Source organism: Triticum urartu, chromosome 2A (assembly GCF_056163025.1).
Source record: "Triticum urartu cultivar PI428250 chromosome 2A, HENAU_Tu73, whole genome shotgun sequence".
NCBI classification, from domain to species: Eukaryota; Viridiplantae; Streptophyta; class Magnoliopsida; order Poales; family Poaceae; genus Triticum; species Triticum urartu.
This window is the reverse complement of record NC_141874.1, coordinates 70,187,729-70,202,665: the sequence shown is the minus strand read 5'-3', so window position 1 is coordinate 70,202,665 and position 14,937 is coordinate 70,187,729. Positions and strand designations below refer to the sequence as shown.

The 14,937-nt window shown below is 48.0% G+C and overlaps 3 protein-coding genes and 1 pseudogene across 3 annotated transcripts; 3 read left to right on the top strand and 1 right to left on the bottom strand.

Moving 5' to 3' along the window:
• The first annotated feature begins 586 nt into the window (after window positions 1-586).
• Window positions 587-2,029, top strand: LOC147983830 (aspartic proteinase nepenthesin-2-like; annotated as a pseudogene).
• Window positions 2,030-8,107: 6,078 nt separating this feature from the next.
• On the top strand, window positions 8,108-8,968 carry LOC125548507 (germin-like protein 1-2). The gene has a single exon (XM_048712092.2). It carries the CDS (start codon window positions 8,200-8,202, stop codon window positions 8,845-8,847), a length of 648 nt encoding a protein of 215 aa, XP_048568049.2. The 5' UTR covers window positions 8,108-8,199; the 3' UTR covers window positions 8,848-8,968.
• A 2,090-nt stretch (window positions 8,969-11,058) lies between these two features.
• LOC147983829 (GATA transcription factor-like protein) lies at window positions 11,059-12,080 on the top strand. Its single transcript, XM_087543155.1, has one exon. The coding sequence runs from the start codon at window positions 11,137-11,139 to the stop codon at window positions 11,902-11,904; it is 768 nt and encodes a 255-aa protein (XP_087399281.1). The 5' UTR covers window positions 11,059-11,136; the 3' UTR covers window positions 11,905-12,080.
• A 726-nt stretch (window positions 12,081-12,806) lies between these two features.
• On the bottom strand, window positions 12,807-14,041 carry LOC147983828 (RING-H2 finger protein ATL39-like). The gene has a single exon (XM_087539602.1). The coding sequence runs from the start codon at window positions 13,727-13,729 to the stop codon at window positions 13,238-13,240; it is 492 nt and encodes a 163-aa protein (XP_087395728.1). The 5' UTR covers window positions 13,730-14,041; the 3' UTR covers window positions 12,807-13,237.
• Between the last annotated feature and the right edge of the window lie 896 nt (window positions 14,042-14,937).

Below are 14,937 nucleotides of genomic sequence, written 5' to 3'. Positions count from 1 at the left end.
AAATGCTACTTTCAAAGCATTTTGGAGCATTGATTTTGTTTTTTTGCCACGCCTTGTACGAATGTGATATGAAGATGAAATTTTGCAAGCAGTTAGAATATTTGTCAATGTTTATCACAAAAAAAAATCAGAATTTTTTGAACATTTTTAAAATATTTATTGATTTTACTGTTCACCCGAGCTCATTTGAGTTCGGGCTGAGAAAGGACCCCCCCCCCCCCCTCTTTTCTTGTATCTTTGCTGTGCAAAATCATGAGTACATATTCTGACAGAAGCAATAGTCCACATCCGCATCTTCTGAGATAATGATGCGTATCTATCCACCGCTCCAAGTCGAGGATCACTGTTTTCATACATTATATGATGCGTATCTATCTACTACTCCAAGCCAAGGATCAGTGTTCTGATAAAGATAAAACCAGAGACATTATATGATGCGTATCTATCTACACTACTCCAAGCCAAGGATCATTGTTCTGATAAACCAGAGACATTAAATGATGCATATCTATCTACTCCAAGCCATGGATCATTGTTGTGATAAACCATAGACATTAAATGATGTGTATCTATCTACTACTCCAATCCAAAGATCATTGTTTTGCTCAATCAGAGACATTAGATGATGTGTATGTAATACATGTATTGATGTAGTACGAAGGATAAATGTTCTGATGTACGTCTATCTATAAGATGCGGCATCCAAGCGAAGGATCATTGTGCTAATCCAACCAGACACTTCAGCCATGTCGAGCGTATACACTTGCATGTTGTTCTTATTCTTTGTCGTGCTAAATCCGGTGAGCCTCGCCGCCGGCACCACCAACAGCAGCGGTGCGGCTGGATTCAGCCTGCCCCTCGTGCCCCACTACCGCACTGAAGCTGGCATACTCGAGGAGCTCCTGCCGGAAGGTGATGCCGAGGGCGGCGTGAACATCACGTCCATACGCCCCAAGATGATCCCATTGACGGGGCCTGTCTACAGCGTCCACGTCGGCGTCGGCAGCGGCGAAACCAAGCACTTCTACAAAAGCTCACGCTGGACCTCGTCCGCCCCCTGACGTGGATACGGTGCCGACCATGCATGCCGGAGATGAAGCAGGAGGGCTCTATCTTCAACACCGCCGTCTCCCCTCATTACCACGCCATTGCATCCACGGACCATCGCTGCACGGCTCCGTACAAGCGCGGCAGCCGGGGCCGTTGCATCTTCGACGTCAAGTACCAGTACCACGGCTCAAGCGCGCAGGGCTTCCTTAGCACCGACAGCTTCGTCTTCGACGGCAGCGGCCCCGGCAGCCCCATCAGCAGTGTGGACGGCCTTGTCTTCGGCTGCGCGCACTCCACGCACCAGTTCGGCAACCACGGCGTCTGGGCCGGCGTAATGAGCCTCAACAGGCACCCGACCTCCTTGATCCGGCAGCTCTCGGACCGCGGCCTCACCGCCTCGCGCTTCTCCTACTGCCTCGTCGGCAAGGAGCACGAGCACCTCCACCGGCGTGGCTTCCTCCGGTTCGGCGCCGACATCCCGGACCAATCGCACGCACGGAGCACGGCGCTGCTGCACCGGGAACTCGCCCAAGGAGGGGGCATGTACTACGTCCACCTCGTCGGCATCAGCCTGGGCGGGCGAAGGCTCACGGCGATCACGCCGGCGATGTTCGAACGCGACCCGCGCACCCTCCGCGGCGGGTGCACCATCGACATTGGGACGGCGTACACCGTGCTGGCCCCGGCCGCGTACCATGTCGTGGCGGCCGAGGTCGTGGCGCACATGCAGAGCCGCGGGGTGCACCGCGCGCCCGGGCCGGTGCAGAAGCTCAAGCTCTGCTTCCACGCGGCATGGGACAGTATCCGCGCGTACTTCCCGAGCGTGACGCTCCATTTCGGCTGGTTGTAACCGTAGTATCATAGCTAGTATCATGCATGCCAACTAGGCAATTTTAATGAGATGTCATAGCATTAAATGAAGAAAGAAAGGATGTAGTATCATATCATGATACCGTATTATAATAAATGTTATGTTACTTTATGTCATGCACGGTAATAAATAGAGTACTACATGATACTAATATATGATACTATGCATTAGGAAGATAATATCATACACTAATATCATATGCATGATATTAGTATATGATACTCCCCATTACCACCAGCCTTCTACCCGAAATCGGCCGCGCTCTTTATCAAGCCGGAGCTGCTGTTCATGGCAGTGACGCATCAGCATACCCACTACGCGTGTTTCACCGTCGCGTCGTACGCTGAGAGGTCAGTGATAGGCGCAGGGCATATGTTGGACACGCGCTTCACGTTTGACCTCCAACACGACCGGCTCTTCTTTGCTCCCGAGGATTACCATCTAGACACTAGCGCAGTGGGGATGACCTAACTAAGCTACATCCCTATATCATCGGTTTGTGCAAGACTTGTGTCAAAATAATGAATAAATGTCTTTTTACAATAATTCAGAGAGAAGAGAAACCGATTTATAGGGAAGTCGGAGGAAGGAGCTCCGGCCCACACAGCTTCTAATTGACAACACAAGACACATGACACCATCGAGGTAAAGAAAGAGAGAAGGGTTCACATTAGAACCCTGAATTATCACCCAACTTTGAAACCATCTAATTCACAACCTCAAACTACCAAAACCGGACAAAAATCAATCCTTAGCGGTTTCAACCATTTTTTACTTGTTTTGACTAGTCAAATGCCTAGTCAACATCCAACCCAAACTCTAAAACCGTCTACTTTACAACCTTAAACTTTTAAAACCGGACAAGAATCAACCCCAAACCGGTTTCGACCCTGTATTGACTTGTTTTGAGTAGTCAAATAACTAGTCACCATCCCTGGCATTTGACTTGTCAAAACAAATTAAAATAATCTATTTTACAAGCTTGGATGTTTACACTTTTGAATATTTATAAATAGAAAAAACATTTTATTTATTTTTTGAACATTTTGGAGAATTTCAATGTTTTTCAACGATGTTTTTTTAAATCCAGTATAATTTATAAATTTATGAACATTATTTTAATCTTGCATTAGAATTTTTTTTCTTGTATCAGTATAAAAAAACACTCAAGAGAAGAGAAAACCGATTTACAGGGAAGTCGGAGCGAGGAGCTTCGGACCACACAGGCTCTAGTTGACAAAAAAACACATAACACCATCGAGCTAAAAAAGAAGAGAATAGTTCATATTACAACCATGAAGGCATCGTTTTAAAGCAAGTGTTGGCTGGAGGGGACAAGAGGAAGAGTGGTGTTTCATGTTGCCCATTTATGGCGGCGGATCTCGACGGCGTGGCGCGGTGGAGACTCGGTGCCCGATGCGCGGAGATGGACTCGCGCAGGATGGTGGCGTTGTCTGGCGTCGTGGTGGCGTCGACGGCAGCTAGGCCGGGCAAGATAGATGCAACAGTACATCACTGAGGATGGATTGTTGGTAGGTGGATGCGGCGGCCTCATACTCGGCAGGCGTCCTGGTTAAGGAGTGCGCCGGACTGGTAGGTGCCCCATACCCGGCACGCGTCCTGGTTGGGACCTCAGGTCTTAGATGTTAGGTTTGACTGCGAGGTCTGTTTGATACTAGGCCCAGACTATCAGCATCCCTTCATCAATTGGATAGGAGTAGCGACATTTTTGTTGCCTAGACGTTGGGCTTCAGTTTTACTGTTGTATGACTTTGTAAGGTCTTGTGTGAATAATCTTCTATATCTAAATAGGAACACCCCATTAGCTGATTTTCCTGGCTTCTCAGGAAGCCACGTCACCCGAATTGCTATAGCCGTTGATACTGTAGAGCCGAGAAGTCCGCAGCCGTCTGATCAGCAACCGGTGAAATTTACGGAGGCTTGCCACCGCTAAGTGACGATAACGCTTCGTTCCTTCTCTCTCATTCATTCTTTCTCCTCGACAGAACCGGACATACACAACGCAACACACAAAAAAGAAAGGCATCGCTTGCAAGAACTCATCCCCGTTGCTTTCCTCAACCTAGCTCCCCGTGGCAGCACACAAACTACGAGGGCTCCCCAGGCGGACGAGGTCGCTCTCCCATGTGGTTCTCTCGATAGTGCGCCTGATCACTCCCCATGGCCGGATGACGCTCCCTCGCGTGGTTCTGTCGACAGTGCGTCTGGTCGTTCCCCATGGCCGGCCTAGCTTATTTTTTGATCTCCTTCGTTACTGGACAATATCGTGTGCGCTCTGGTGGAATGGGTTCGCGAGGAATAGAGAAACAAATTTTATGTTTAGAGTTGATGCAATCCATGACCTAAATTGTTCAATACAACAGGATTTGGTGGTAGTTGTGCGTCTATATATGTTCATCCATGCCTGTGCCGAAGCTTGAGGATGACCCAAACTAGGCTAGATAGAGGTTGCGGCCGCACGGTTCGTTGCTAGCCCATATCAAGCCCAATAGCCCTGCTACGTGTGACATCTTCTGGTACGTTGTTGGTTGTCCGTGCTAGCCCATGTAAAAGGCAGGCATGTAACTTGCTTAGTTGGTCATGTTGTTAGCCCATCTAACACATCGCACTAGGTCTCTGAGGCTTCATCTCTCTCTCTCTCTTCCGTTCATCGCCGCCACTCTGTCTTCTACTCGCCGCCGACGCTTTCTCTTCTACTCGCCAGTCGCCACCATGAAAAGGCAGCCACCACTACACATGAAACAGCAGCATTCAACGCGGATCATTACTCGGCCCTCCATTACCCCGCCGCTCTCTCTTCCGCTCGACGCTGCCTTTCTCTTTAAAAAGACGTCCTCAAGCACGCACAATTCCTTCGTCCTCTTCGTCTCTAGCCCTCCACTCCGGTAGGTGGACGCTCCCTATTTTTAACCATCGTCATTCTTTCTGATTCATGCACTTATGCTTTTTGAATTGCCTGCTTGCGCTCTGGATCCACAGGTGCTTGGCTCATTGAAGAAAAAAATCACACAACCTCTCTTGGTCCCCATATTATTTCCTGATATGTATGTGGTCCATAAGATATGTTGTATTCATTTCTTTCAATGCTAGAGTTTAATCTATCATATGCAGTTTTTTTTGAAGATGGGGCAGACAGAATAGTAATTCATTTGACCTGAAACAGTACCTCTGCCTACCAGATTAACTGACCAGAAAGAGGCCAGGGGTAAGATTATAATATTTGTTTGCATGCTATTGTAGAGTATCATGGAATTCAACATGGATTTCCACAAGTTGTGGCAACTTAGATTAGCAAACCACTTTTACTCTATAAGAAGACTATTTGGCATTCCATGATAGCATAGAAACACAACCGAATACTATCTCCTTCTGAGTAAAAAATGATTATGCCCTTCAAGTGTTACTTCACTAGGTTAATGTTTCATGCAATCCATCACTCGGGGTTTCTGCCTATGGATCTGTCAGTATCATATACAAGAGTTATATATGGGTTGCTATCGTCAAGCATGCATGCAAGCAGCAAAGAACCACACTTCTATTTAAATTTATATATTGTTGCTTAAATTGTAATCCATTCTAACTATTATTTGTACTACTTCAGGATGATCATATGCATGTATATGGATTCAGCTTATGCAACTATAAATGGGCTGAATTGCATTAGTATGAAACTGAGCAAATCTGAATTGTGAAGTATATATGCGCTTCTATCCACTTTATTGGGATGATTATGTAGATTTTACTATAATTGTTGTCAATATATACTATTTTCCTATTACATGTGCAAATAGTACAAAAATAAAGATAGGCCATATCAAAATTTTGAATGAAATTGCTTCCAAAATATTGATTACATCGATATGATAAAAAATTGTCAAAATGTTGCGGCAAGCCTTAAGGCATAGCAAGTATATGTTTGCTTTCACAATGTCAACATTTATCATTGCACGGGCTCTCATCCAGAATATCCCGCAGCAACGCGCGGGGTACCACCTAATTAATAAAGTGGCTGCATGCATCGTCCAGATGCAGAGGCCGGGGGTCCTTCTTCATTTCTAAAAAAAAATCTTAAATAGTTCATTCTCACCAAATTTAATTCTCTCAACATGCGGCCTTCCACCTCACCAAGTGTGTCATGTCAACATTCACTAGCACTATTTTGCAACCCCATGCAAACCACATGCATACTTGTACTAGTCAAATGCCTAGTCAACATCCAACAAAAAACTTCATAACCGTCTACTTTACAAACTTAAACTTTCAAAAACCAGACAAGAATCAACCCTGAACCATATTTAACCTTGTTTTTTAGTAGTCAAATGCCTAGTCAGCATCCCTGGCATTTAACTAGTCAAAACAAGTCAAAATTGTCATACTTCACAACCTCAAACTTCCAGAACTGGACAAGAATCAATCCTGAACCGATTCCAACTGTCTTTTAAACTTATTTCGACTAGTCATTGCCTAGTCAGCATCCAGGGTTGTATCTTAGACATTGCGGCAATTCAAAATTGTAATATGAACTTCTCTCAAAAAAGGAAGAAAAAGTAGCAACTCATCCATAGCGAGTAAATCTTGTTTGCCTCTCTTTGCCGTTAGATATCGCCTATCTGCATAGCGCGAACGACAGATGGGCCGGTCCATTTCGACTCGGGGACATGTTCTTGACGCGTTTTTGGGATAATTTTTATTTTCTGTTTCTTCTATGAGCTTTTTCCAGTCTTTTTTCTTTTGGTTTTTTTCTTTCATTTCCTTTTGTTTTCTATCTAAAATCTTTTCAGGTACACATACATTGTTCAAAATTCTAGAATATGCTTCCAAGTTTGTGAACAATTTTTAAAATGCACGAACATTTTTCATTTTGAGAACATTTCTCAAAGTCACAAATATGTTTTCAAAATTTGTGAACATTTTAAACCATTTTTAATACATTATTTTCTAAAAGTGTGCTTTTTGCAATTTCAGTATTTTCTAAAGCCATTTTTAAAAAAAATTGTGAACATTTTAAAAAAGTGTGGATATTCCAAGCACATTTGGAATGAGGTAAAGGCTTTGCTTGGGTTGACATAGACGCCTGGAGTAACTTCAACTTCATCATAGAATGGTGGCTATCCACGGACAATGCGGGGAAGGGCATGGCATCTCTCCATATGCTACTCTCATGGAAAATTTGGAATGAGAGAAACGGTAGGGTATTTAGAAAACTTTCCTCCATGCCAACCGCGTTCACTAGTAAGGTAAAGATTGAGGCTAATCTTTGGGGTTTGGCCCGAGCTAAGAATTTGAGATATTTGGCGCCGCGATAGTAGTCTTATTGTCCCTGGCCGTTTACCGGTCACTTTTGCAAAGCTTTTGTCTGCTTTCAAAAAAACTGCAAATCGAAGAGGTCCCGAAGAACAGAACCAGGGAACAAGAGTACTGACATGAAGCATACATAGATAGCGCGAGCCGCTAGCCAACCTATGGTTGTGGTTAGGAGGACAGTGGTATTTTCAACCCATCAGAGTTCAAGTCCTAAACTCGACATTGATGCTCGCACTATTTCTGTATTTGTTCAGGCCTTTCGACAATGTGCGTTCAGTGGGAGGATGTCAATTTCAAGATGATGTGTCGGCTCAGTCTTTCGAAGATACTCATAGGTGTAGATTGTGCATGCGTACATTCATAGAGGTGAGTATATATGCGTATGTATGAGCTTTTGCGTGTGTACTGTGTTAAAAAGAATAGCCGAGCTCAAAGTCGGAATTGGCTGGGCAGTACTACCGAACAGCGCAGTTCCTGTAGCTAGCGCACCACAAATGGAAGCAGCAGAGGTCGCAGCAGCTTGAACCGAAGAGCACCGCACCCATGCGCGGATGGGCATTTTCTCAGCTAGGTGAGGTGCGCGCGCGTCCAGCTATTTGGTACACACAAACACCAGAACCCGTCGCTGCCGGAAATCCGACTCCCATCCGAGGCCAAATGGTGCCGTAATCTCAACAGCGACAGCCCCTTCTCACCGGCTGTCATGCACGCACTTTACGACCCAGTAAACCGCCGGCAACGGCCTCCGTCAATCGGTGGCATCCTCGTCAACTCCACCCGTGCAATGCAATGGCGCTTGCGCTCGCGCTCGCGCTCTATTTATAGTGAACGAACCGCGGGACAATGGCACCACCAAGAACACACTGCGATTCCACGGAAGCAAACACCAGGCGAGCAGTTTGTCGTGCAAGCTGCGAACGAGCCTACGATCGATACTTCCGTAGGGCTGATCGATGGCATCGGCTAGCTCAGTGGTGCTGCTGTTGATCGCGGCGGCGCCGGGCGTGCTCTCGGACCCGCCGCCGCTGCAGGACTTCTGCGTGGCCGACCTGAAGGCCGCCACGGCGGTGGACGGGTTCCCCTGCAAGGCGGCGTCGACGGTGGCGGACGACTTCTTCTCCGACGCCATGGTGGCCGCGCCCCGCACCGACACCAACCCCTTCGGCGTCAACTCCACGCGCGCCACCGTGTCGGCCTTCCCGGGCCTCAACACGCTGGGGCTGTCCATCACGCGCACCGACCTCGCCCCGGGCGGGCTAAACCCGCCGCACTCGCACCCGCGCGGCTCCGAGCTCGTGCTGGTGCTCAAGGGCGAGGTCATGGTCGGGTTCACGTCGGCCGCGAACCGGCTATACTCCAAGGTCGTGAAGAAGAACGAGCTCTACGTCGTGCCCCGCGGCCTGCAGCACTTCCAGCTCAACGTCGGCAAGGGGGACGCCGTGTTCATGGCCATGTTCGACGCCCAGTCGCCCGGCCTGGTCACGCCCACCCTCGGGCTCTTCGCCACCAAGCCGGCCATGCCCATGGAGGTGCTCACCAAGACCTTCCTCGCGGGCGAAGACGAAGTCAGCGCCATGAAATCGAAATTCGCCGGCTTCTGATCGTGAAACACAAGTGTTCTTGTAGCAGTTCAGCTGCTAAATTGATTTTTTTGCGTGTGTGTGTGTGAGTATTCGTTCGTTTTCTATCAAATAATAACAATTGTATTGATATTGTATTATACTCCCTCTGTCCTGTGATATTATAAGATGTTTATTATACTTGTTCGCTCTTGTGCCTGTTACTTCATCCGATGCATAAAAAGTACCACAGTTTTAAATTGAGATTAAACTAAACTTAGTTCAAAACTGCAAAACTTATTTTGGATTGATGGGAGTAGCTATAAACAAATGTAAGACATAGAATAAAAAATAGCTATAATAAATTAACCTATAATAAAAAAATAGAATTTATGTTTACATTTTTGCCATACATGAACGATATTAGACCTATCAGCAAACGAATGGTGAGTACTCTCTCTGTAAACAAATGTAAGACGTTTGATAGAATACTTATTTTATAGCGCCTATTGACATTCTGACTATAGTGAAACTATTTATTGATGAAATAATGATGAAGATAGTTATGTAGCAGCCTTGTACATAACCTGGCCATGGGCAACCCGGCCCAGATGGCTTGACCCGACCCGGCCAAAAATCCTAGGTTAGGCCAGGCTTGTGCATGCCATTGGGCCGGGCTCGGGCCTAGAAATTGAGTCCGACGGGTAGATAGGGTCAGGTTTGGGCTTGCGTAAAAACAGATTTCAACCGTGGTCGGGTTGGGCCGACCAGGCCATGTCGGGAGTTTTCAGGCTCGGGCCCAATTTATTAGGCCTGGCGGTCGGGCTAGGCCGGGCTCAGGTGTAGGTTTTCAGCACCGGGCTTTTTTCGGCCCAGCCCGGCCCGACATATGGCCAGGTATACTTGTATGTGCTAAAATTGGATCGCCAATTTAATTACATGAGATGATATATCGGTGATTGCTGCAGGAATTGGTTCAATATAATTCAATGTGGTTGTAAGGAACATTTTGAATAATAATATGAAAAGTAAGGCTAAAAATGTATATTTATTGCATTTGACTTTTATGTAGTTGTAAAATATTTATTTTAAGAAGTTAGTTCAAAAAAATGACAAAAATACATATGTACAGAGGGATGTATACTACATTTTAGTAAGTTCTACAGTTAAATAGTTTTTATGTGAGCTACATAAAAAATCATAAAATTGTAGCACACGTATGATTCACAAAAGGTTCATATGGATGTATACTACATTTTCATCATGAATTTAAAGCACATGTAAAAAAAATCACGTCTAAAAATATATGTAAACAATTTTTTCAAAAAAAAAGCTTAAAATTCTTACACATGTAGATACAGATGTATACCACTTTTTCTCCAAGATAGGGATGTATACTAGATCGACGACATCTGGAAAACAGAACGTGTGTTGGGTTCATGGGTCGTGGATGGCAGGTATGGTTTCCTTGTTCGGCGTCTCCAACAGCAATGGCTTCACTTTTGATGAGCCACCTTGAAGGTCCAGAAAACTGCATATCATCGATGGAGCCGCGTCGAGTTCGAGTGAAGAGGTGATTCATCATTCTTTTCTTCGGTGGCTGTTGTGGTGGTGCCGGAGGCAGGTGACGAACGTTGGTGTCAAGCTCAGAAATGTTCTAGCATTTTTTTCAGTTGTGTCATTTCCGTCCTTACGTGACTTGTATTTTGTTCTTTATGATATGAATGAAACACGTATTACCATAAAAAAGTTTCATGATAAAATATATTTTAATATGAGCTATAAAAAGATCATGAATTTCCAGCACATTATAGGCTCAAATCTACTATAGGACTCCATGATTTTTGTTGTGTATCTCGCATAAAACGCATTTCATTATGGAAATTTACATAAACTGAATATAAATCTCTGTGCATATGTGTACTTTTTTCATAATTTTTAAAACTTAAGGGTTTGTTTTCTATTTTGCAAAATTTAGGGCTCCATATAGCCCAGGAGCCCAAAATCCTCGCCCCCTCAAAAAGGTAAACTGTGCAAATTCCAAAGGGTCTCACTTTACGGGCCCAACTGACCCAAGGCCCAAACCGTTCAGTGCATTCTAGACAACCAGGGGAGTTCCTCGGTCGGTCTCTGGTCGACTCGTGTCTTCCACCTCATTCTCGATCCTCCCGAACTCGCCACGTGTCGAGCCGTCTCCCTCCCACCTCGTCCTCCCGCTCCGGCAACTCTCTCGACGCTCCCAGCGCGAGCATCCTGCTATAAGAATCGCCGCCACACAGGCGCCATGACCAAAGAAACGAAACGGGGGAAGAAAAACAGTACACGAGCACGATGGCCACGGCACGAGCACTCCGTCTCTTCGCCTCAGGCTCGCCAGCGACCCGGCGCGGCCTGCCCGGCGCGCACGGCCGCGCGCTGTCCGCATTGTCATCGCAAGCCAGCGGCGCGGGCGATCCCGCGGTCCACTCCGGCGACCATCCGAGCGACGACTACGCCGAGGGGCCCCCAAAGTTCTCCGGCGCGGAGGAGGCCATCGAGGGCAAAGGCCACGACAAGCATCCGCCGTCGTCCGCGACGACGCGGCCGACGGAGGGGTATGCCAAGGAGCATCGCGTCCCGCCGTTCACCCCCTCGGGGAAGCTCGGGTCGCAGGAGCTGGCGGACCCGGCGGCCGGGTCCACGTTCACGCAGAAGCGCCGCTGGTCCTCCAATTCCAAGCCAGCCGGCAGCGACCCGCTCGGCGACGCGACGCCCGGGGACGAGGAGGCCGCGGCGCGGAAGGTGCGGGAGGAGGACCGGGAGTACTACCGGACGCACAAGCCGTCGGCGCTGGCCGAGGTGGAGTTCGCGGACACGAGGAAGCCGGTGACGCGCGCCACGGACGGCGGCGCCGAGGACCGGCTCGAGCAGGACGTGCCGGGGACCATGGTGGAGGACACCGCGGACGCGTCGCTGGCCCGCGCCGAGGCCATGTTCCGCGAGGCGGCCTCGCGCGGCAACCCCGCGTGGCCGCACTCCCGCGCGCTCGCCGCCATGCTGGCCCGGCAAGGCGGGGAGGGCGGCGATGGCGCCGGGGACGCCGCGCCCTGGGGAAGCTAAGCTGATTCGTGTCTCGCTCGCGTGACCGTGGCGCGCGCGCGCGCACGTCACTGACACTACTTTTAAGGATAGTAGTGGAGTGTAAAATAGGTCGCCACGTTCGTGTAAAATAGAAGCCTGATAGTGCCACTGAATAAAGGGTGCCAGCGAATGTAAATATGTTGGCTTGATGTTAATTTCTCTTTGCAACTGCAAATTTGTATACGCTCCGGGTCATGGCCCATCGCCCATCTCGACTCGTAGTTCACAACTGCGCCTTTGTTCTATGCTATTTCATCGCCATGGTGGTACATAATTAACCTGCTGTAAAAAAAACATCGACCTAAGGTCAGCTTCAGCTTTCAGGGTGGTTTGCTGTCTTCACTCTTCTGAACCAACTTGAAAAGAAAAGGGTATGGCTCTAGAGTTCAAACGTTCGCCTGGAGAACTCTTAGAAAAGCAGAGTGAAGTGGATGAGCAACAACAGTGCGGACAAGACACATGGTCTTCTCCAAACACTTCGCATATGAGCAGCAGGAATAGAAGTGAAATCACCGTTACAAGAAGAAGCTCTTGCTCTACAAACAGCCGCTCAGATCGGTACAATCTCTGACAGACAATGAAATCACATTCTACGTTGACAATCAAGTCTTGGCTCAAGCTGCAGCTTCCGGGAACGTACACAACAGCCCTGGACATTGGCAGATCGGGCAGTCTGGCTACATTTCAAGTTCAGGTTTATCATATCAACAGATAATGGAGCTCACAACTGTGAGTCTACAGCAGATCTTGCTCCTGCAAGTCTGCATCCAGATATGACTTGTAGCCGTTATAGTTTCCATTCAGAGGATCTATGCCCAATGCTTTTAAAGCTAGGTAATCTACAGATGAACGACTGTAAAATTACTCATGCACATTCCTCTCAATGTTCTTTTCTTATCATCATTCCTCTCAATGTTAATGATACACTTTGTCCAAAAAAAACATAGCAATCGTAGCGAGTACAATGAGACACAAACTAACCATATACTCCCTCCGTCCGAAAACGGAGGGAGTACTTGCATTTTGCTAAAACGACCAAATGTACGTGTCATATCTGTGCTGTGCTGTGCTGAAAGAAGTACCAACTGATGGATCAACTATACACATGTCAAGCAAGAGAAATATATGTGCCTTGGGTGAGCAGGACAGAGCAAAGCGCTGCGGCCGGATATGCGAATATGCCCCAGAACAGAGACAAACGCCCGAGCTGGCTTCGAACGACGTCTATCTACGTCTACAATTCTTCTACATGCACACGCACGTTATCGACCATGCGGACCACGGCCGTCGCTCCTCCTCGCCTTGGTTGTACTCACTCGGGCGAGGCCACGGCGGCGCGGCAGAGGGGACACGTCGAGCTGAGCCGGAGCCACGCCACGATGCACGCCTCGTGGAACCCGTGGCCGCACCCCGGCAGCAGCCGCCCGGCCTCCCGCTCCCCGAACTCCGAGAGGCACACCGCGCACTCCTCCGGCGCGCCCCGATGGCCCTCCTCGCCGCGCACGAACGCCGGGAGCTGTGACACCGGCGGTGCTGCGCGGTGGAGGGGCCGGGGGACAACGACGACGCGGACCGGGGTGGCCGAGTCGACCCGTGCGCCGGGCGCGTTCGCGGCGACCACCTCCTTGTTGTACACCCAGACGAAGCGCCCCGCGAGGTAGAGGAAGAGGAGCACCGTGCCGGCGGCCGTCAGGCCCGTCGTGCCGGCGCCGGAGAGGGTCACGCCGACTTGCTGCCACGACGGGCCGGCCGGAGCGGGGGCGGGGGCGGAGGCTGGAGCAATGCCGTCCATGTCCGGTGACATGGCAGAGCGAGACCGTACGAGGTGGCCAGATGGGTCCGGGTTTTAAATGGGCATGAAGTGCACTGCTCTGTCTCGTCTACCGGCGGTACTCCAAGACATCGTTTGCGTTTACGTTGTGCCGTCATGTTCCTTCGGATAGGTTTGGTGACAGCGCGGGGCAATCACGTTTTGGCCGTGCAGCATTCTGCCTGATTCGGAAGTCCCACATGATCCAAGGAAGCGGAAAGAGAAGGATTCAGACCCCAGTACATCTCTCGACGTTTCAAACCAATGATAGGATATAGGCAAGAACCCCCTTTTTAATTCAGAAGTCTAATATATGTACTTTTTGGCTTCTACTAAATAGAGAAATTGCATTGTATTCCCTCCGTCCCATAATGTAAGACGTTCTTACATTATGAGACAGAGGGAGTACATCTTTCACTTTTTTATTTCGGTATCGATTTTGATACATATAAAATAAACTCAAAGCAATTAGATTTCTCACTCGCCTATGACCAAATACACTCCCGTCTTTGTTGTATATATTTCATATAGGACGCGTCTAGCAGATGGCCGTTGGCCCGCTAGCGCTCAAGAGTGGCCGACCGAAAAAGAAAATATTTTATCTCCCTAATCTATAAATGGAAATAGTTGGCCCCTCTAATTCATATTAGGAAAAATGAACAAGTATGAACATGTGTGAACAGAAAAAGTAAGAAATAATTGGAAAGCACCCAGGTAAACAGGTGTGAAGGCATTTAATTTGGGTTTTCAAAATTTTAAAAAAACAGAACTTTCAAACTGCGCATCGAAATTAAGATCCGTTTTCATTGTTGGAACCCTGGCGACGTGCTCTTCGAAACTAGATCCCGTATGGGTATATTTTGACGAATTTTTTTTGTGCAATTTTGGCTCCGTTTCGTGCAACCGCCAGCCGTTGATGTGCAATTACCTGACAGTGGATGTGCAACTTTTCTCTTACCCTATAGACGTGCAGTTTTCAATGATGGTACCTCCATTCCCGAACTACCTTTAGTGAGATGTGCAACTTTGTCAGTTAACCAGACCAACTGCATAGTACTTGATGTGCAACTTGCCCCTTCCCGTGGATGTGCTCTCACTGTTTGCTGCATCGGTCAACAACCTAACAGTAGATGTGCAACTTCAGATAGCCACGGTCAACTATCTAACAGTGATGTGCAACTTTCTCTTGTACCCTCCGTGGA